Genomic DNA, 23,854 nt, shown 5'->3' on the forward strand with positions numbered 1-23,854 from the left:
TTCGGGTCGAGACCCTTCTTCAGACTCGTGTACGGAATGAGCTGCCAGAGGAGGTCGTTGAGGCTGGGACTATCCCAACGTTTAAGAAACAGTTAGATAGGTACAGGTTTGGAGGGTTACGGACCAAACGCGGGCAGGTGGGACTGGTGTAGCTGGGACATTGTTGGCCGGTGTGGGCGTGTTGGGCCGAAGGGCCTGTTTCCACACTGTGTCACTCGATGACTCTATGAGTCTAAATGCCTGAGCGTGCCTTTATTAGGTGTTCGGTGGTACAGAGCGCTCTAGATTGTGCCTTGTGTATGAGATTATTTTTCTCAGTCGAGAGCAAGTCAATGGTTAAGTCCAACCAGGGACTGGAAAAATGCGGCATCAGACCAGCTGCTGCTATAATGCTTCCTTATGTAAATAAAACCAGGTGGGCCAGTGCCAACTTACAGTGAGGGGAGCTGTCAAAAAATGGTCTATTGCCTTTGACTAAGCCAATAATGTCATAAGGTAATGATGTCATGAAGGCTGCTTGGAGCGGGGATCGGGGCTGGGCCGGTGTGGCTCTGGGACACACTACACGCGGCAGGGGCAGTGCTGGCTGGCTGGCTACACACGTGCACTTTCACCCCCTTGAACCCCGTCCAAGTGCAGCCCCCGCTGATGGCATGGAAAATCAACACCGCTTACAACAGCGCTCATTCCCCAAGCCAGCCTGACCCGGGTTCAAACGTGTGGGAGACAGAGAGAAGCAATCTCCCCCCCCCCTCTACCCCCCTGCCCCACTTTCGACCCCTCTCTCTCCTCTCCCCCCTTTATCCCTCTTCTATCTCCCCCACTCACTCTCTCCTCCTCCATCTCCCCCCTCTATCTCCCCCCACTCTCTCCCACTCATTCTCTCCCACTCTCTCCCCCACTATATCCCCCCACTATCTCCCCCCACTCTCTCCACTCTATCTCCCCCCACTCATTCTCTCTAGCCCCACTGTCTCTCCCCCACTCTCTCCCCCCCACTCTCTCTACCCCCTCTCTCTCCCACTCATTCTCTCCCACTCTCTCCCCCACTATATCCCCCTGTCTATCTCTCCCCCACTCTCTCTACCCCCTCTCTCCCCCACCCTATCCCCCCTCTATCTCCCCCCCACTCTCTCCCCCCCACTCTCTCCACTCTATCTCCCCCCCAATCTCTCCCACTCATTTGCTTTAGCCCCACTGTCTCTCCCCCACTCTCTCCCCCCTCACTCTCCCCTCCCCCTCCCTCTCTCTCTCTCTCTCTCTCTCTCTCTCTCTCTCACTCTCTTCCTGCCTCTCTCTCTCGTTCACCGTTTGTTTAGGTGTATCGCTCCACCTGGGTTTCATGAATGTTACCTTCCTCGCAGGTGTTTCCTTATTCTACATTATTAGACAATAGGTGCAGGAGTAGGCCATTCGGCCCTTCAAGCCAGCACCGCCATTCAATGTGATCATGGCTGATCATCCCCAATCAGTACCCCGTTCCTGCCTTCTCCCCATATCCCCTGACTCCGCTATCTTCAAGAGCCCTATCTAGCTCTCTCTTGAAAGTAACCAGAGAACCGGCCTCCACAGCCCTCTGAGGCAGAGAATTCCACAGACTCACCACTCTCTGTGAGAAAAAGTGTTTCCCTCGTCTCCGCTTACTCCTTATTCTTAAACTGTGTGGCCCCTGGTTCTGGACTCCCCCAACATCGGGAACATGTTTCCTGCCTCTAGCGTGTCCAAACCTTTAATAATCTTATATGTTTTAGAAATACAGCGCGGAAACAGGCCCTTCGGTTTGACCAGCGATCCCCCGTACACTAACACTATCCTACACACACTAGGCACAAATCACAATTTTACAGAAGCCAATTAACCTACAAAACTTTACATCTTCGGAGTGTGGGGGGGAAACCGGAGCACCCGGAGAAAACCCACGCAGGTCACGGGGAGAACGTGCAAACTCCGTACAGACAGCGCCCGTAGTCAGGATCGAACCCGGGTGTGCAAGGCGGCAACTCTACCACTGCGCCAACGTGCCGCCCTGTTTTTCCGCAGACTGGATAGCGCGCAACAAGAAGCTTTTCACTCTACCTCGGCACACGTGACAACCAAACTAAACCAAAGGGAGTGCAGCGTAGGTTCACCAGGTTAATTCCCGGGATAGCGGGACTGTCATATGCTGGGGGAATGGAGCGGCTGGGCTTGTACACTCTGGAGTTTAGAAGGATGAGAGGAAAATCTCATTGAAACATATAAGATTATTAAGGGTTTGGACACGCTAGAGGCAGGAAACATGTTCTCGATGTTGGGGGAGTCCAGAACCAGGGGCCACAGTTTAAGAATAAGGGGTAAGCCATTTAGAACGGAGACGAGGAAACACTTTTTCACACAGAGAGTGGCGAGTCTGTGGAATTCTCTGCCTCAGAGGGCGGTGGAGGCAGGTTCTCTGGATACTTTCAATAGAGAGCTAGATAGGGCTCTTAAAGATGGCGGAGTCAGGGGATATGGGGAGAAGGCAGGAACGGGGTACTGATTGTGGATGATCAGCCATGATCACATTGAATGGCGGTGCCGGCTCGAAGGGCCGAATGGCCTCCTCCTGCACCTATTGTCTATTGTCTATTGTCTACACTTGTAGCACAAGAGGCGTTACAGTGATCCAGTGGTACTTCACACTGAGACCCTTCTTCAGACTGAGAGTCAGGTGAGAGGGAAGCACGGAGATATGGAAGGGTAAGGTGTGAAAATGAGATATCAAAGGGGAAAGAGTCCAAAGAAAATGTAGAATTGACAATTTAATCAGGAGGACGATCAAACTCGTTGGAGAACTACAGATAGTTTAGTTTATTGTCACGTGTACAGTGAGAATCGTCTTCGTTGCGTGCTATCCAGTCAGCGGAAAGACTGTACGTGACTGCGATCGTGATTACAAATAGGGTGGCATGGTGGAGTCGCTGCCTCACAGCGCCAGAGACCAGGGTTCGATCCTGACTACGGGTGCTGTCTGTGCGGAGTTTGCAGGATCCGGCACTTTTTGTCCCTTGCACCAGATCTTTCCTGGAGCATTTGCATCCACTTTTGTTATTTTTTTAAAATCCTTTCCGTCCTTTCTTCTCCCTGCCTGTATCTTTTTTTGCAATCTTGCCGCGTAAGACTTTGTCCAATTATCCCGAGAGGAAGTGGAGTGGTTTGGCCGAGCGCGCTGTCACGTTGGTGGGGGTTAAGGTGCTCTTTAGGGACCGGGGTAGACAAAACTAAAGCAGCCTGATGTGTTTATGATAGATCACCTTTCCCCCCACTGGCCCCCCCACAGCTCATCATTAATGTTTGAGGGAGTATTCTTGAAATAACAAATAAAACTCGAAAGGTCGCGCAGCGTTAAATTAAATACATATTTTGAAAGAAAAAAAAGAGAGGTTGAGTGATTCAGTGTGGAAACAGGCCCTTCGGCCCAACTTGCCCATACTGACCAACATGCCCCATCTACACTAGTCCCACCTGCCTGCACTTGGTCCATATCCCTCTAAACCTGTCCTATCCACATCACAGTTTGATTGTCTTTTAAATATTGCTCTAGTCCCTGCCACAGCTACCTCCTCTGGCAGCTCGTTCCATACACCCACCACCCTCTGACATTCAGACTTGCTCATAGCCTCTACATCCACTGATTGTCCTGCCTTCGTAGAGTCATAGAGTGATACAGTGTGGAAACAGGCCCTTCGGCCCAACTAGCCCACACCGACCAACATGCCCCATCTACGCCAAGGAACGCAGGGGCGATACATACATACATGAAATCGACAGAAGGATGTAGGGCTGGGTGTTTATGCGTGCTATTTTTATGATATTTATTTTAGTTGTTTATCTTTTTAAATATTTTACTTTGTATGTATCGTTAGCTTTTAGAAATGTTTGAATGGTGCACTGACTGGCTGACATTTTACAATTTTGTTGTACATGGTTCATGTTACAATGACAATAAAGAAACTATTCTATTCTATTCTACGCTCATCCTACCTGCCTGCGTTTGGCCCATATCCCCTCCCAAACCTGTCCTATCCACGTACCTGTCTAACGGGCTTGTCCCACTTACGTGACTTCCGCCGCCCGTCAAAGGTCGTTGTAGGTCGGCAAAAATGTTCAACTTGTTGAAAATCCAGCGGCGACCAGAAAGACGCTACGACTCTTTGGGCGACTGAGGAGACGACTCACGACCGTACAGGCGACATATCGCGGGGTGAAGCCTGTATGATCGTGAGTAGTCGCCCAAAGAGTCGTACCTTGTTCTGGTCGCCGCTGGATTTTCAACACGTTGGAAAATTTTTGCCGACCTGTAACGATCTATGACGGGTGTCGGCAAGTCGCCGAAAATGTCGCGTAAGTGGGACAGGCCCATTATTATTTCTTAAATGTTGTGATAGTCCCAGCCTCAACCACCTCCTCCGGCAGCTCGTTCCACACACCCACCACCATTTGTGTGAAAAAGGTACCCCCACGTGACGGGCAGGTAGGATGAGCGTGGATGGGGCATGTTGGTCGGTGTGGGCTAGTTGGGCCGAAGGGCCTGTTTCCACACGGTTAAATCTTTCCCCCCTCTCAACTTAAACCTATGTCCTCTGGCTCTTGATTCCCCTGCTCTGGGTAAAAGATCTATAATCTGCCTTTATAATAGTATCTGATGCAACTGGTTGAGTTTAGTTTATTGTCACGTGTATCGAGGTACAGTGAAAAGCTTTTGTTGCGCGCTATCCAGTCAGCTGAAAGACAATACAATAGAGCCGTCCACAGTGTACAGATACAGGATAAAGGATAACATTTGGAGCATGATAAGGTCCAGTAAAGGTCTCTAGTTGGTTCAGTTGCCTGATAACAGCTGGGAAGAAACTGTCCCTGAATCTGGAGGTGGGCGTTTTCACATTTCTGTACCTCTTGCCCGATTGAGAGAGGGGAGAAGAGGGAGTGGCCGGGGTGCGACTGGTCCTTGATTATGCTGCTGGCCTTGCTGAGGCAGCGTGAGGTGGTACTAGGGCAGAGACTGGGTCAAATGGATATGGATAGGATGGGTTTGGAGTTATAGGGACCAAATGCTGGCAGGTGGGACTAGTGGAGCTGGGACATGTTGGCCGGTGTGGGCAAGTTGGGCGAGGGGAGAAGAGGGAGTGACCAGGGTGGGACTGGTCCTTGATTATGCTGCTGGCCTTGCCGAGGCAGAGTAAGGTGTAGATGGAGTCAATGGAAGGGAGGCTGGTTTGTAATAAAGTAATCGAAGCAGAATTAGGTCATTCGGCCCATTCGGTCCTTTCGGCCCATATATATACACACGCGCGCTCATATGTATATATAAATATATGAATGATCTATATATACATGTGTATTTGTGAGTATGTGAATACAGCTCTTCCTCGACCCCCCCTCGCCTAACTTTCCCACATGGGGGTTACGTTCCGATAAACCCATCGTTAACCGAAAATATCGCAAGTCGAAAACGCGTTTAATACGTTGCGATCACGTGACCGGAAGTGACGCGCGGCTCGCTGCCGTTGCCGAGAGTTTGCCGATCGTGAAGTCGAGATATCGCAAGTGGAAGCATCGTAAATCGGGGAGCATCTGTATATACACACACTGGACATTCTCTCTCTCGTTTATAATATTGTTCACAGTGTACGATGTTTCCATGTTCTGTCGTGCTGCTGCAAGTAAGAATGTCATTGTTCTATCTGGGACACATGACAATAAAACACTGTTGACTCTTGACCCTTGATGCTTGACTACCGTTTAGCAAAGATCCTATAGCGAGCAAGAGAGGTCACTCGACGAAAAAGACGTAGTACGGTCATGGGTAATTTTCAGCCCCATTTCCGTAACCGGCTTCCGTCTCCGCACCAAAGATCCCGTAGCGGAGCAAAGATACTAGTGCGGAGACGGAAGCCGGTTACGGAAACATCCTCGTAAAAATAAAAGTTCTTTGGTAAAAATCCTCTCCTCATTTTCAGAATTATAATTTATTAACACAAACTGTTCCCCTGCAACGTTGATTACACTGCGAGTCGGGTCGGGTCGGGTCGGGTTACTAAAATGGATGAAAAAAAGGCCCACGTTCTGCTCTGTTGCGTACTACACGTCAGCCCATTGCATTTAGCAGGAGTGGTCTATCTTGCTCGCTATAGGATCTTTGTCGTTTAGCTCGTGCAGTTGTTCATTCACGTCTTTGTCTCTGCCCCCCTCCGCAGTTTAACGGGCAATGAGCCCCTCACCATCCTGCCACTGAGCCAGGCAGCGGAGCAGACCCACGGCAAGGCCCACTTCAAGGTGTGCGACCGGCTGAAGCTGGAGCGCAAGCAGCGACGGATGTGCCGGCGAGACCCTGGTGTGGCCGAGACCCTGATGGAAGCCATCAGCATGAGCGCCCTGGAGTGCCAGTACCAGTTCCGCTTCGAGCGCTGGAACTGCACGCTGGAGGGACGCTACCGAACCAGCCTGCTCAGGAGAGGTTAGTCATCGCCTGCCGCTCTACACTCCCCCTACCTCTGGCTGCCCACTGCGCTGGGTAAACAGGCCCTTCGGCCCTCCGAGCCTGCCCACCCCGCTGGGTAAACAGGCCCTTCGGCCCTCCGAGCCCCTGCCCACCCCACTGGGTAAATAGGCCCTTCGGCCCTCCGAGTCCCTGCCCACCCCACTGGGTAAATAGGCCCTTCGGCCCTCCGAGTCCCTGCCCACCCCACTGGGTAAACAGGCCCTTCGGCCCTCCGAGTTCCTGCCCACCCAACTGGGTAAACAGGCCCTTCGGCCCTCCGAGTTCCTGCCCACCCAACTGGGTAAACAGGCCCTTCGGCCCTCCGAGTCCCTGCCCACCCCTTTGGGTAAACAGGCCCTTCGGCCCTCCGAGTCACTGCTTACCCCGCTAGGTAGATAGGCCCTTCAGCCCTCCGAGTCCTTGCCCACCCTGCTGGGTAAACAGGCCCTTCGGCCCTCTGAGTCCCTGCCCACCGATCATCACCCTTTTTTGTTAATCAAAAATATTTATTCAAATATTAAAATGCGAACTACGAATACTTTAGTTTAGTTTAGTTTATTGTCATGTGTACCCGTGGTACACAGACTCTTCCAGCCCGCAACAGTGGCATGCGGCTGGCGAGCCTGTGAACCGCGAGAGAAACAGGTTGCATGGGACTCCTCGGTGAGGTACCCTAGAACATCACCCTAGCGAATAGAACGAGTGTACAGAGGGGGAATTTACAGAGGCTAATAAACCGACAAAACTCGCATGTCTTTGGGGTTTAGTTTAGTTCAGAGATACAGTGTGGAAACAGGCCCTTCGGCCCACCGAGTCTCTGCCCACCAATCATCACCCCGGGACACTAGTTCTACCCTAATGAATCGAAATAATGGAATATTGTTTCGAAGGTATTTTATTGTCACGTGTACCAATTAAGGTACATTGATGTGTGAATTACCATGCAGCCAGACCAGGGGGGGGGGGGGGGGGGAGCAGCAAGACACATAACTACATAAAAGTTAACATAAACATCCACCACAGCGGATTCCCTACATTCCTCACTGTGATGGATGGCAACAAAGTCCAATCTTCTTCCTCTTTATTCTCTCTCGGTCGGGGCAGTCGTCGGGGCGATCGAAACTCCCACGTTGGGGCGATCGAAACTCCTGCGTCGGGGCGATCGAAACTCCCACGTTGGGGCGATCGAAACTCCTGCGTCGGGGCGATCGAAACTCCTGCGTCGGGGCGATCAAACTTCCGTCGGCGTGATCGAAGGTTCCGTCAGGGCGATCGAAGCCCCCACGTTGTGGCGAGCAAAGCTCCCACGTGGGGCGATCCAATTTCCCGCAGCCGGGGGTCGAAGCTCCCAGGTCGGGGCGGTCGAAACTCCCGCAGCTTGGAGTTCCCGATGTCGGTCTCTGACCAGAGACCGCGGGCTCCACGATGGTAAAGTCCCGCAGGCACTCGCGGTGGAGCTTTCAGAAGTCGGTCTCCAGCAGAGGCCGCCAACTCCTCGATGTTAGGCCGCAGTGCGGACGGAGAAACGATACGGGGAAAAATCGCATCTCCGTCGAGATAAGAGATTATAAAACATTCTCCCAACGCCCCCCCCCCCCCCATCCCCCACATAAAACAAGCCTAGGAACACTAAAAACATACATTTAACCCATACTAGTTAAACACAAGGTAAGAAGGGACAGACAGACTGTTGCGCGAGGCAGCCATTGCTGGCAAAAATAGATAGATAGATAGATAGATAGATAGATAGATAGATAGATAGATAGATAGATAGATAGATAGATAGATAGATAGATAGATAGATAGATAGATAGATAGATAGATAGATACTTGATTAGTACGGGTGTCAGGGGTTATGGGGAGAAGGCAGGAGAATGGGGTTAGGAGGGAGAGATAGATCAACCATGATTGAATGGCGGAGTAGATTTGATGGGCTGAATGGCCTAATTCTGCTTCTGTTACTTATGATCTTGGAGGTAGGGTATGTTTACAGAGGGGCAATTTACAGAGGCCAATAAACCTACAAACTGGCCCGTCTTTGGGATTTAGTTTAGTTTAGAGACACAGCGCGGAAACAGGCCCTTTGGCCCACCACGCCCGCGCCACCAGCGATTAACACAATCCTACACACACTAGGGACACAATTTACATTTAAACCAAGCCAATTCACCCACAAACCTGTACGTCTTTGGGGTGTGGGAAGAAACCGAAGATCTCGGAGAAAATCCACGCGGGTCACGGGGAGAACGTACAAACTCCGTACGGACAGCGCCCGTAGTCGGGATCGAACCCGGGTCTCTGGCGCTGTAAGGCAGCAACTCTACCTCTGCGCCACCGTGCCACCGTGTGGTCACATTTTTGTGTCTATCTTCGGTTTAATTTAGCATCTGCAGTTCCTTCCTAGTGAGTAGATTTGAAAATGGGATAAACACAGAATTAGGGTGGCACGGTGGCACAGCGGTAGAGTTGCTGCCTTGCGGCGCTTACAGCACCCGACTACAGGCGCTGTCTGTACGGAGTTTGTACGTTCACCCCGTGACTGCGTGGGTTTTCACCGAAATCTTCAGTTTCCTCCCACACTCCAAAGACGTACAGGTTTGTAGTTAAATTGGCTTGGGTTTGTGAACTTGGTATAAGTGTAAAATAAAAATTGCCCCTAGTGTGTGTGTGTGTGTAGGATTGTGTCCATGTGCAGGGATCGCTGGACAGTGCGGACTCGGTGGGCCGAAGGGCCTGTTTCCGGGCTGTATCTCTAAACTAAACTAAACCAAACAAAACTAAACTAAACTAAACTAGTGTGATAGGGTGATCAGCAGTTGGCATTGACTCGATGGGCTGAAGGGCCTGTTTCCGGGCTTATCCCTAAACTAAACTAAACTAAACTACACTACACTAAACTAAACTAGTGTGATCGGGTGATCAGCGGTTGGCATAGACTCGATGGGCTGAAGGGCCTGTTTCCATGCTAAGTATCTCTAAAGTAAACTAACCTAAACCTCTGTAAACATGAGCCAGTGACAGCAAGCTGCCTGCGCTTGCAATTCAACATTAGACAGTCTTACTTAGGAAAAAAAAACTCCGGGGCTGAATGATGTAGGAAATTAAATATCACACTGGTGGAGTAATGGATATTTTTCTTGGCTTTAGCATGGAGTCACATTTCTAGAACCAGCAAAAGATTTAGTAGCATTTAAAGTAAGTTGTGCTCTTTCGAATCTGGTGCAGGGGGAGGAAGGTGCCTGTTCAGTTCGTTGTGCTAATAGCTGACAGAAGAGAGGGAGCGTTATTTAGTTAGATACTTGCCCTCAGAATCGGAGAGAAGGATCGGAATAGTAAAATGCAGCTGTGATTGGAACATGATGGTAACGAGAATTTTAAAAACATTTTAATTTCGAGATTCAGCGCAGAAACAGGCCCTTCGGCCCACCGACCATCCATCACACTAGTCCTGTGCTATCCCATTTTCGAATCCATTCCCTGCACACAAGGGGCACTTTGCAGAGGGCCAATCCGCCCACAAGCATGCAGGTGGGATGCCTCATCTTTCACCATCTTTAAGGGCCTGTCCCACTTACACAAATTACATAGTCGCAGCAGGTTGCCGGAAATGTTCAACATGTTGAAAATCCAGCGGCGACCAGAAAGACGCTACGACTCTTTGGGCGACTGAGGAGACGACTCACGACCGTACAGGCGATACCCTGGGGTGAAGCCCGTATGGTCGTGAGTAGTCTCCCAAAGAGTCGTACCTTGTTCTGGTCACCACTGGGTTTTCAACATGTTGGAAATTTTCGGCGACTTGTAATGACCTATGACTGGTGCCGGCAGTCGCCGAAAAAGTCGCGTAAGTGGGACAGGCCCATTAGGATGTAGGAGGAAATCGGAACACCCGGAGGAAACCCGTTTCCAGAGCTCGCACGCTCTCCCAGTGACTGCGTGGGTTTTCTCTGGGTGCTCCAGTCACCTCCCACATTCCAAAGACGTGCAGGTTTGTAGGTTAATTGGCTTCTCCCATTGGTTTGGGAACAGCCCCCCATCCAAGACCCGCAAGGAATTGCAGCGAATTGTGGACGCAGCCCAGACCATCGCATAAACCAACCTCCCTTCCATTGACTCCATCTACACCTCACGCTGCCTCGGCAAGGCCAGCAGCATCATCAAGGACCAGTCGCACCCCGGCCACTCCCTCTTCTCCCCTCTCCCATCGGGCAAAAGGTACAGAAGTGTGAAAACGCACACCACCAGATTCAGGGACAGTTTCTTCCCAGCTGTTATCAGGCCACCGAATCATCCTACCACAACCAGAGAGCGGTCCTGAACTACTATCTACCTCATTGGTGACACTCGGACTATCCTTGATCGGACTTTGCTGGCTTTACCTTGCACTAAACGTTATTCCCTTATCATGTATCTGTACACTGTGGATGGCTCGATTGCAATCATGTATTGTCTTTCCGCTGACTGGTTGGCACACAACAAAAGCTTTCCACTGTACCTCGGTACACGTGTCAATAATCTAAACTGAACTGACCTTTCTGATGAACTGTAAATTGTCCCTCATGTGTAGGATAGAACCAGCGTATGATCGCTGGTCGGCATGGACTCGGTGGGCCGAATGGCCTGTTTCCACACACTATCTCTACAGTCTAAATTCCAAAGTAAAGTCTATCCACGTTCACCTGCGATGATGCTTGACCCGCTGGGTCACGGGCAGTCACGGTGGCGCAGCGGTAGAGTTGCCGCCTCACAGCGAATGCAGCGCCGGGGACCCGGGTTCGATCCCGACCACGGGCGCTGTCCGTACAGAGTTTGTACGTTCTCCCCGTGACCTGCGTAGGTTTTTCTCCGAGATCTTCAGTTTCCTCCCACACTCCAAAGACGTGCAGGTTTGTAGGTTAATTGGCTTGGTAAATGTAAAAAATGTCCCTGGTGTGTGTAGGATAGTGTTAGTGTGCGGGGATTGCTGGTCTGCGCGGCACCGGTGGGCCGAATGGCCTGTTTCCGCGCTGTATCTCTAAACTAAACAAAAAAAGTTACTCCAGCATTTTGTGTGAACCAGCTACTTGTTTCTGCATTCCCTTCTTCATACTGAGAACTGAGGCAGAAGGATGCAGGGGAAGAGGTGATGAAAGGGGCCGAATGGCCTACTCCCCCACCTATTTTCTATGTTTCTTTGCGCTAGTTAGAGCATGGTGGAGGCAAGGAATACCATACAGGACTCAGAGAGTTAAAAGAATGATTATTTCTCTGTGACAGATCTTAAGGAAGAGAGAAAAATAACTGAGGGAAGTCATTATAGTTGATAAGAAGACATAGAAAAATAAATGACACTCGATATCCAGAGAACATTGGTGCATGAAAATTTAAAATTTGTATAAATAATAATTATGTAACTGTGGATTGTTATGAAAGCTCAACTCACTTTTGAATGCTCACGACCATAAGACACCGGGGCAGATTTAGGCCATTAGGCCCATCAGGTCTACTCCGCCATTCAATCACTGCTGAGCTATCTTTGTCTCTCAACCCCATTCTTAGTTGCTAGATTCGTTCTTAGTTTAGTTTATTGTCATGTGTGTCGTGGAAAGCTTTTGTTGCGTGCTATCCAGTCAGCGGAAAGACAATTCATTCTCCTCACTTTTCACCGTAACATTCGACGCCCTTAGAACGGAGACGAGGAAACACTTTTTCTCACAGAGAGTGGTGAGTCTGTTGAATTCTCTGCCTCAGAGGGCGGTGGAGGCCGGTTCTCTGGATGCTTTCAAGAGAGAGCTAGATAGGGCTCTTAAAAATAGCAGTCAGGAGATATGGGGAGAAGGCAGGAATGATAGGCCATGATCACATTGAATGGTGGTGCTGGCTCGAAGGGCCGAATGGCCTCCTCCTGCACCTATTGTCTATTGTCTATTGTCAATCAAGAACCTATCAACCTATCGAATAGTGAAAGGCCTGGATAGAGTGGATATGAAGAGGATGTTTCCACTAGTGGGAGAGTCTAGGACCAGAGGTCACAGCCTCAGAATTGAAGGACATTCCTTTCGGAAATGAGATGAGGATGAATTTCTTTCGTCAGAGGATGGAGAATCTGTGGAATTCTTTACCACAGACGGCTGTGAGAAGCCAAGTCAATGGATATTTTTAAGGCAGTGATAGACAGATTCTTGATTAGCACGGGTGTCAGGGGTTATGGGGAGAAGGCAGGAGAATGGGGTTAGGAAGGAGAGAAAGATCAGCCATGATTGAATGGTGGATTTGACGATGGGCCGAATGGCCTAATTCTGCTCCTGTCACATGATGAACTTCTGCTTCAAAAATCCCCTTTTTTAGTATTGTCCTTGTTGTTTGAGTCTTGTTCCTTTAGAATTGTACTTTTTGGTGGAACCTTTCTCAGACGAAAGAGCAATTTACCAAAGGGCACTTATGTCTTGACGCTCAGATATGATAGTGGCATTTAAAGGGCTTTTGGATGTACAGGAAGGGTTTAGAGGGTTATGTGACAAACACGAGTTGGTGACGTTCATGAAACATTTGGATGGGCCCATAGATATTCAGGTAATGGGGAGCTATTGACGGAGTGCAGCCTAGGTTCACAAGGTTAATTCCCGGGATGGCGGGACTGTCATATGTTGAGAGAATGGAGCGGCTGGGCTTGTAAACTCTGGAGTTTAGAAGGATGAGAGGGTATCTTATTGAAACATTTAAGATTATTAGGGGTTTGGACACGTTAGAGGCAGGAAACATGTTCCCGATGTTGGGGGGAGTCCAGAACCAGGGGCCACAGTTTAAGAATAAGAGGTAAGCCATTTAGAACGGAGATGAGGAAAACAGAGTTTTCCGAAACGTAGTTAGAACAGAGACAGAAGGGAACTGCAGATGCTGGAATTAACACCAAAACACAAAGTGCTGGAGGAACTCAGCGGGTCAGGCAGCATCTGAGGAGGGAATGGAGAGACAATGTTTCCGATGTTGGGGTAGTCCAGAACCAGGGGCCACAGTTTAAAAGCCCTGTCCCACGGTACGAGTTCATTCCAAGAGCTCTCCCGAGTTTGCCCTGCTTCGAACTCGGAGATTTACGGTAATGGCCGCTGGTCGGTACTCGGGGCTCTCGTGGACATTTTTCAACATGTTGAAAAATCTTCACGAGTCTTCCCGTGCTTACCTGCCGTTAGCGAGTCTTCCCGAGTGCCTGTCGTTAGAGCTAAGAGACGTCCCCGAGCTCCGACGTACCCGCTACGTTCATTCTCCGTGCTTACCACGAGTTTGATTTTTTTTAAACTCGGGAGAGCTCTTGGAATGAACTCGTACCGTGGGATAGGGCTTTAAGAATAAGGGTAAGCCATTTAGAACGGAGACGAGGAAATGCTTTTTCACACAGAAAGTTGTGAGTCTGTGGAATTCTCTGCCTGGAGGCCAGTTCTCTGGATACTTTCAAGAGAGAGCTTGATAGGGCTCTTAAAGATAGCGGAGTCTGAGGATATGGGGAGAAGGCAGGAACGGGGTACTGATTGGGGATGATCAGCCATGATCACATTGAATGGCGGTGCTGGCTCGAAGGGCCGAATGGCCTTCTCCTGCACCTATTGTCTATTGTCTAACACTGCCTCACACACACTCAGGACGATTTACACTTACACCAAGCCAATTAACCATCAAACCTGCACATCTTTGGAATGTGGGAGGAAACCGAAGATCTCGGATAAAACCCACGCGGTCACGGGGAGAACGTACAGACTCCGTACAGACACTACTCTCTGTGAGAAAAAGTGTTTCCCCGTCTCCGTTCTAAACGGCTTACCCCTTATTCTTAAACTGAGGACTTGATCTCAACTATTTCTTCCACTGAGACAGCAATTAAATTTGGACTTCTCAAATTTTTCCCAGTAAAGAAATTAAAAGAGCATTTCTCGTCCAAGAGAACAAGTACATTTGACTGTAATTATTTTTTCCATGTTCAATCGTCTTGCCAGCAGAAAGGTTATGAGTTTATTAAGGCACATCTGGTGAACAGTCGACTGATTTATGAGGCCAGTTGTAACTTCTACAAACTGCACACTTCAGATAAGCCCCACATATGCAATGTCACCTAATTAAACTATAAACCACACTCTCTTTGCATTCTCCGTTACAAATCGCAAAGAAAGAGGGGGGGAGAAAAAAACTCTCGCTGGTCTTCTGACTTTTTTTGGTATCATACAACTATCTTTCATCTGTGTTCACTGGAATTTCGAAGGAAGTGAAAGGTGCCCCTGTCCCACTTAGGAAACCTGAAGGGAAACCTCTGGTGACTTTGTGCCCCATCCAAGGTTTCCGTGCGGTTCCCGGAGGTTTTTGTCAGTCTCCCTACCTGCTTCCACTACCTGCAACCTCCGGCAACCACCTGCAACCTCCGGGAACCGCACGGAAACCTTGGGTGGGGTGCAAAGTCTCCAGAGATTTCCGTTCAGGTTTCCTAAGTGGCATAAGGATCTCATAGAAAGATATCAAATTCTTAAGGGACTGACAATAGACAATAGACAATAGACAATAGGTGCAGGAGTAGGCCATTTGGCCCTCTCGATTCAATGTGATCATGGCTGATCATCCCCAATCAGTACCCCGTTCCTGCCTTCTCCCCATATCCCCTGACTCCGCTATTTTGAAGAGCTCTCTCTTAAAAGCATCCAGAGAACCCGCTGAGGCAGAGAATTCCACAGACTCACCACTCTCTGTGAGAAAAAGTGTTTCCTCGTCTCCGTTCTAAATGGCTTACTCCTTATTCTTAAACTGTGGCCCCTGGTTCTGGACTCCCCCAACATCGGGAACATGTTTCCTGCCTCTAGTGTGTCCAAGCCTTTAACAATCTTAACAAGACTGGATAGGCCAGATGCAGGAGAAAATGTTCCCTGTGTTGGGAGAGTCCAGAACCAAGGGGTCACAGTTGAAGAATAAGGGGTAGGCCGTTTAGGACTGAGATGAGGAAAAAAAATTTCACCCAGAGGAATTCTCTGCCACAGAAGGCAGTGGAGGCCGATTCACTGGATGTTTTCAAGAGAGAGTTAGATTTAGCTAGTGTAGGAGAGAACTGCAGATGCTGGAAGACACAAAATGCTGGGGTAACTCAGCGGGACAGGCAGCATCTCTGGAGAGAAAGAATGGGTGACATTTCGGGTCTGGTCCTCAGACTGATGGAAGGGTCTCGACCCGAAACGTCACCTGTCCCTTCTCTCCGGAGACGCTGCCTGTCCCGCTGAGTTACTCCAGCATTTTGTGTCTATCTTCCGTAAGATTTAGTTCTTGGGGCTAACGGAATCAAGGAATATGGGGAAAAAGCAGGAAAGAGGCACTGATTTTAGATGATCAGCCAATAGACAATAGACAATAGACAATAGGTGCAGGAGTAGGCCATTCGGCCCTTCGAGCCAGCACTGCCATTCAATCATCCCCAATCAGTAGCCCGTTCCTGCCTTCTCCTCATATCCCCTGACTCCGCTATCTTTAAGAGCCCTATCTAGCTCTCTCTTGAAAGTATCCAGAGAACCGGCCTCCACCGCCCTCTGAGGCAGAGAATTCCACAGACTCACCACTCTCTGTGAGAAAAAGTGTTTCCTCGTCTCCGTTCTAAATGGCTTACTCCTTATTCTTAAATGATCATATTGAATGGCGGTGCTGGCCCGAAAGGGGCGAATGGCCTACTCCTGCACATGTTTTCTATGTTTCTATGTTTCTAAGACATAGGAGCAGATTTAGGCCTTTCGGCCCATCAAGTCTGCTCTGCCATTCGATCATGGCTGATCTAACTCTCCCTCCTAACCCTATTCTCCTGCCTTCTCCCCTTAACTCCTGACACCCGCACTAATCAAGAATCTATCTCTCTCCGTCTTAAAAATATCCACTGACTTGCCCTCCCGTGGCGATGAATGGCACAGATTCGCCACCCTCTGGCTAAAGAAATTCCTCCTCATCTCCTTTCTAAAGGTGCGTCCTTTTATTCCGAGGCTGTGTATCCTTTGGTCCTGGACTGTCCCACGATCCAAAGATAAGGCAAAGAAAACTGTCACAATGTTATCCTGAATGTGCTTCTGGCACAGAGTGCTGGAGTAACTCAGTGGGTCAGGCAGCATCTGTGGAGAACATGGATAGGTGACGTTTCACAGAGTGCTGGAGTAACTCAGCGGGTCAGGCAGCATCTGTGGAGAACATGGATAGGTGACGTTTCACAGAGTGCTGGTGTAACTCAGCGGGTCAGGCAGCATCTGTGGAGAACATGGATAGGTGACGTTTCACAGAGTGCTGGAGTAACTCAGCGGGTCAGGCAGCATCTCTGGAGAACATGGATAGGTGACGTTTCACAGAGTGCTGGAGTAACTCAGCGGGTCAGGCAGCATCTCTGGAGAACATGGATAGGTGACGTTTCACAGAGTGCTGGAGTAACTCAGCGGGTCAGGCAATATCTCTGGAGAACATGGATAGGCGTTGTTTCGAGTCTGGATCTTTCTTAGTCATAGACTCATAGAATGATACAGTGTGGAAACAGGCCCTTCGGCCCAACTCGCCCACACCGGCCAACAATGTCCCAGCTACCCTAGTCCAACCTGCCTGTGCTTGGTCCATATCCCTCCAAACCTGTCCTATCCATGTACCTGTCTAACTGTTTCTTAAATGACGGGATAGTCCCAGCCTCAACCACCTCCTCTGGCAGCTTGTTCCATACACCCACCTGTGTGAAAAAGTTACCCCTCAGATTCCTTTTAAATCTTTTCCCCTTCACCTTGAACACATGTCCTCTGGTCCTCGATCCCCTACTCTGGGCAAGAGACTCTGTGCGTCCACCCGATCTATTCCCCTCATGGTCACCCCTCATCCTCCTGTGTTCCAAGGAATAGGAGACCCAGCCCACGCATCCTGACTTGGTGTTGGCGAAGCGAGGTGATGCTTATGACAACTACTTAACTCCAGCCGATTTCCCAGCGCATTCATCCATGTATTTTAACAAGGGACTTAAAGGCAGTACATGTAGTCAGGGAGAGGGAATTCATCAGTCATGCTACTGTCTGGAGTTTGGGATAGACACTAAAAGCTGTCACGGGGAGAGCGTGCAAACTCTGTAGTCAGGATCGAACCGGGGTCACTGGCGCTGTGAGGCAGCAACTCTACCGCTGTACGTCTTTGGAATGTATTGTCTTTCCGCTGACTGGATGGCACGCAACAAAAAAGCTTTTCACTGTACCTCGGTTCACGTGACAATGAACTAAACTAAACTAAAGAATGTTCGCAATGGAGCGGAGTTGAATCGAACAGTGAGCAGTTTATGGAAAGACCGTTCAAACCCCCGATAGCAGAGGGGAAGAAGCTGTTCCCCAGTCTGGTGGTGCTCAACAATTGGACACACTGTGGCTCATCTGAGATTATTGTCACGTGTACCGAGGTACAGTGAAAAGCTGTTTGTTGCGCGCTATCCAGTCAATGGAAAGACAATACATGATTACAATCGAGCCGTCCACAGTGTACAGATACATGATAAAGGGAATAACGTTTAGTGCAAGGTAAAGTCCGATGAAAGATAGTCTAAGAAGAGATTAAGAAGAACACAGTTAAAGTAAGGATTTGTTTAAGTAACATCATTGGGCGGCACGGTGGCGCAGCGGTAGAGTTGCTGCCTCACAGCGCCAGAGACCCGGGTTCCATCCTGACTATGGGTGTTTGTCTCCACCGAGTTTGTACCTTCCCCCCCCCCCCCCCCCCCCCCTCGTGGCCCGAGTGGATTTTCTCCGAGATCTTCGGTATCCTCCCGCACTCCAAAGACGTGCAGGTTTGTAGGCAATGTGTAGGAAGGAACTGCAGATGCTGGTTTAAACCGAAGATAGACACAAAATGCTGAAGAAGGGTCTCAACCCGAAACGTCACCCATTCCTTCTCTCCAGTGATGCTTCCTGCCCCGCTGAGTTACTCCAGCTTTTTTTGTCCATCTTAGGTTTGTAGGTTCATTGGCTTGGTGTAGGTGCAAAAATAATAGTCCCCAGTGTGTGTAGTGTAGTGTTAATGTGAGGGGCTCGCTGGTCGGCGCGGACTCGGTCGGCCGAAGGGCCTGTTTCCGCGCTGTACTGTAAACTAAACTAAACGAAACTAGACTCAGGTGTCAACTGATCAACATTGGTGAGACCAAGCGTAGGCTTGGCGATCGTTTCACTCAACACCTCCACTCGGTTCGCAATAACCAACCTGATCTCCCGGTGGCTCAGACACTTCAACTCCCCCTCCCATTCCGAAAATCCGACCTTTCTGTCCTGGGCCTCCTCCATGGCCAGAGTGAGGCCCACCGCAAATTGGAGGAGCAGCACCTCATATTCTGCTTGGGTAGTTTACACCCCAGCGGTATGAACATTGACTTCTCCAATTTCAGGTAGTCCCTGCTTTCTCCCTCCTTCCCCTCCCCTTCCCAGCTCTCCCACAGCCCACTGTCTCCGCCTCTTCTTTTATTTCCCCCCCCTCACCCCCACATCAGTCTGAAGAAAGGTCTCGACCCGAAACGTCACCCATTCCTTCACTCCATAGATGCTGCCTCACGTGCTGAGTTTCTCCAGCATTTTTGCCCATCTTCGATTTTTCCAGCATCTGCCATTCTTTCTTAAACAAAACTAAAGATAATCACAAAATGCTGGAGTAATGCCCCTGTCCCACTTAGGACACCTGAACGGAAACCTCTGGAGACTTTGCGCCCCACCCAAGGTTTCCGTGCGGTTCCCGGAGGTTGCAGGTGGTTGCCGGAGGTTGCAGGTAGTGGAAGCAGGTAGGGAGACTGACAAAAACCTCCGGGAACCTCCGGGAACCGCACGGAAACCTTGGGTGGGGCGCAAAGTCTCCAGACGTTTCCTAAGTGGGACAGGGGCATAACTCAGCGGGTCAGGCAGCATCTCTGGAGAGAAGGAATGGGCGACTGGCCTCCACTGCCTCCACTGCCTTCTGTGGCAGAGAATTCTCCATATAGGCAACTCTCTGGGTGAAAAATGTTTCCTCATCTCAATAGACAATAGACAATAGACAATAGGTGCAGGAGTCAGCACCGCCTTCGAGCCAGCACTACCACTCTATGAAAGGGTACAAAGGCTGCAGGTATTGAAGATGTATTGAAGAGAGAGTTAGATATAGTTCTGAGGGCGAACGGAATTATAGACACATATAAAATCCTTAAAGGATTGGACAGGCTAGATGCAGGGAAAATGTTCCCCATGTTGGGGGAGGCCGGAACCAGGGGTTACAGTTTAAGATAAGGTGTAGACCATTTAGGACTGAGATTGCTATTGAGGGAGTGGAACGTAAGTTTACAAGGTTAATTCCCAGGATGGAGGATCTGTCATATGCTGAGAGAATGGAGCGGCTGGGCTTGTAGTCCAGAACCAGGGGCCACAGTTTAAGAATAAGGAGTAAGCCATTTAGAACGGAGACGAGGAAACACTTTTTCTCACAGAGAGTGGTGAGTCTGTGGAATTCTCTGCCTCAGAGGGCGGTGGAGGCCAGTTCACTGGATGCTTTCAAGAGAGAGTTAGATAGGGCTCTTAAAGATAGCGTACTCAGGGGATATGGGGATAAGGCAGGAACGGGGTACTGATTGTGGATGATCAGCCATGATCACATTGAATGGCGGTGCTGGCTCGAAGGGCCGAATGGCCTCCTCCTGTTCCCATTGTCTATCATCTATTGCCGTGCCACTGTGCCGCCCCCAAATCTCTCCGAATGTGTTCAATGTTACACCCTTATTAAACATTAAACATATTACACATTTTTATTTAATTTTTTCTATGGATGTACGTAAACTTAATTATTTCTTCTATGTAAAACACTTTGGTTTCAAGGCGAGTTGCTATATAAACTTTCTATATAAATAAAATGTACTTACTTACTTACTTACTTACTCTGTACCTGCAGTTAAAGTGCATTCTCCATGTGGGAGGTGTGTGTGTTAAAGGTCTTTACTTTCTCCCCCCCCCACCCGGTGGCTCAGGGTTCAAAGAGACGGCCTTCCTCTACGCCATCTCCTCGGCGGGCCTGACCCACGCGCTGGCCAAGGCCTGCAGCGCCGGGCGCATGGAGCGCTGCACCTGCGACGAAGCCCCCGACCTGGAGAACCGCGAGGCCTGGCAGTGGGGCGGCTGCGGGGACAACCTCAAGTACAGCAACAAGTTCGTCAAGGAGTTCATGGGGCAGAAGAAGTCTAACAAGGATCTACGGGCACGCGTGGATCTGCACAACACTAACGTCGGTGTCAAGGTGAGAGATTCATTGCCCCAGCACCGTGGCCTCACCATGTTAAACTATCCCTCTCCACTCTTCTCTCTTCACCCCCTTCTCTCTTCCCCTCTCTTCCCTCCTTCTCTCTTCCCCCCTTCTCTTCCCCCCTTCTCCCTTCCCCTTCTCTCTTCCCCCCTTCTCTTCCCTCCTTCTCTCTTCCCCCCTTCTCTCTTCTCCCATTTTCTCTCCCCCCTTCTCTTCCCTCCTTCTCTCTTCCCCCCTTCTCTTCCCCTTCTCCCTTCCCCTTCTCTCTTCCCCTCTCTTCCCTCCTTCTCTCTTCCCCCCTTCTCTCTCCCCTTCTCTCTTCCCCTTCTCTCTCCCCCTTCTCTCTTCCCCCCTTCTCTCTTCCCCTTCTCTCTCCCCTTCTCTCTACCCCCCCTTCTCTCTTCCCCCCTTCTCTCTTCCCCCCTTCTCTCTTCCCCCCTTCTCTTCCCCTTCTCTCTCCCCCTTCTCTCTCCCCCTTCTCTCTTCCCCTTCTCTCTTCCCCTTCTCTATTCCCCTTCTCACTTCCCCTTCTCTCTCCCCCTTCTCTCTCCCCCTTCTCTCTTACCCTTCTCTCTTCCCCTTCTCTCTTCCCCTTCTCGCTTCCCCTTCTCTCTTCCCTTTCTCTCTCCCCCTTCTCTCTTCCCCTTCTCTCTTCCCCTTCTCTCTTCCCCTTCTCTTCCCCTTCTCTCTTCCCCTTCTCTCTTCCCCTTCTCTCTCCCCCTTCTCTCTTCCCCTTCTCCCTTCCCCCTTCTCTCTTCCTCTCTTCCCCCTTTCTCTTCCCCTTCTCTCTCCCCCTTTTCTCTCCCCCTTCTCACTTCCCCTTCTCTCTCCCCCTTCTCTCTTCACTCTTCCCCCTTCATTCTTCCCCTTCATAACTATATTCTCCCGACCTATATTCTCCACTCTGCCTAGACCAACCTGATCTCCCGGTTGCCAAACCATTCCCACACTGACCTTTCTGTCCTGGGCCTCCTCCATTGTCAGAGTGAGGCCCAGCGCAAATTGGAGGAACAGCATCTCATATTTTGCTTGGGCAGCTTACACCCCAGCGGTGTGAACATTGACTTCTCTAACTTCAAGTGACCCCTTGCTTTCCCTCTCTCTCTCCTTCCCTCCCTCTTCCCAGTTCTCCGACCAGTCTGACTGTCCTCCTGAATAAGTTTTATCTGTGTACACCTCGTTGTCACCTTCCCCAAGCTAACAATGATCTATCCTACATTTTCCTTGTAACTTTGTCCTCTTTGATGTCTCATTTTCACACCTTCCCCTTCCATATCTCCGTGTCTCCCCTGACTCTCAGTCTGAAGAAGGGGTATCGACCCGAAATGTCACCAAACTATAACCTGCAATTTGTGTCTCCCCCTTCACTCACCCTCTACCCCATTGCGGACATTGGACTTTGTCTGTGGAACTGGTGCGCTACAATGCTGAGAACTATATTCTGCACTCTGTATCTTCCCCTTTGCTCTACCTATTGTGCTGGAGTTTGGCTTGATTGTATTTATTTAGGATTACATCGGATGTGGTGAGATAGTATCGGGTCTGAAGAAGGGTCCCGAGCCGAAACGTCACCAATCCATGTTCTCCACAGATGCTGCCTGACCCGCTGAGTTACTCCAGCACTCTGTGAAACGTCACCTATCCATGTTCTCCACAGATGCTGCCTGACCCGCTGAGTTACTCCATCACTCTGTGAAACGTCACCTATCCATGCATCTGTACTGATTGGACATCGCGCAAAACAAAGCTGTGCGCTGTACCTCGGTACATGTGACAATAAAAAATCCAGACTGATGGGCCTGTCCCACTTGGCGATTTTTTTAGGCAACTGCCGGCGACTGTCATGGCGACAACCTACGACAGCACCTACGTCAGGAGAAGTCAAGCTACGCTCATTGGCGCCAAACCCACTGTCGGCGAAAAATTTTCAACATGTTGAAAATTTAGCGGCGACCAGAAAGACGCTACGACTTTATGCGCGACTGAGGAGACGACTCCCAGCGACCGTGTGGCGACAAACTAGTCGCCTGTCGTTGCCTTAAAAAATCGCCTAAGTGGGACATGCCCGTTAAACCTGAATGCAAGGAGCTGGAGGAACTCAGCGGGTCAGGCAGCATCGGGGGGTGGGAAGGAATAGACAGAGACCATTTCTGCTCAGGACACTTCTTCAGACGGATCCGTATTACCTCGGCAAACCTTGGCAGAAGTGTAACACTTCCTGTGAGTGCTGATGGGATGATATTTAAAAGTTGCAATGCTCTGTTTTTGAGGGGCAATGGGATGAAGAGGCGTGGAGAAAAACAGCAATAATAATCTGGATCAAACTTGCAACGACCTCAAGATACCAAATGCTCTAGTCAGGCGGATCACATAGTAACGAGAACATTATTTTCTACAGGGATTTTTTTCAAAGGACATGAGGGGTATTATTTGATAGGATAGCATGCAAAATAAAGCTTTTCACTTAACTTTTATTAGTTAGTTTAGTTTAATAGTTTATTGGGAAACTAGGGCTTGGAAACGCTAGAGGCAGGAAACGTGTTCCCGATGTGGGGGGAGTCCAGACCCAGGGGCCACAGTTTAAGAATAAGGGGAAGCCATTTAGAACAGAGACGAGGAAACACTTTTTCACACAGAGAGTTGTGAGTCTGTGGAATTCTCTGCCTCAGAGGCAAGTTCTGTGGATACTTTCAAGAGAGAGCTAGATAGGGCTCTTAAAGACAGCGGCGTCAGTGGATATGGGGAGAAGGCAGGAACGGGGTACATTGTGGATGATCAGCCATTCTCTGCCTCAGAGGGTGGTAGAGGCAGGTTCTCTGGATGCTTTCAAGAGAGAGCTAGATAGGGCTCTTAAAAATAGCAGTCAGGGGATATGGAGAGAAGGCAGGAACAGGGTACTGATTGGGGATGATCAGCCATGATCACATTGAATGGCGGTGCTGGCTCGAAGGGCCGAATGGCCTACTGCTGCACCTATTGTCTATTGTCTATCACATTGAATGGTGGTGCTGGCTCGAAGGGCCGAATGGCCTACACCTGCACCTATTGTCTATTGTTTAGACTTCATGGTCAAGCGATTGAATGTGAAATCCCACGTACCTAGTT

The 23,854-nt window shown here is 49.8% G+C and overlaps 1 protein-coding gene across 1 annotated transcript in view; it reads left to right on the forward strand.

Annotated features, from left to right (window-relative positions):
• Positions 1-23,854, forward strand: part of wnt9a (Wnt family member 9A) — a 76,470-nt gene that overhangs the window by 11,659 nt on the left and 40,957 nt on the right. Inside the window, exons 3-4 of the mRNA XM_033020417.1 lie at positions 6,216-6,475; positions 20,478-20,743. Coding sequence (XP_032876308.1) covers positions 6,216-6,475; positions 20,478-20,743 — 526 coding nt within the window. The remainder of the gene's footprint in view (positions 1-6,215; positions 6,476-20,477; positions 20,744-23,854) is intronic.

Source organism: Amblyraja radiata, chromosome 4 (genome assembly GCF_010909765.2).
Source record: "Amblyraja radiata isolate CabotCenter1 chromosome 4, sAmbRad1.1.pri, whole genome shotgun sequence".
NCBI lineage: Eukaryota > Metazoa > Chordata > Chondrichthyes > Rajiformes > Rajidae > Amblyraja > Amblyraja radiata.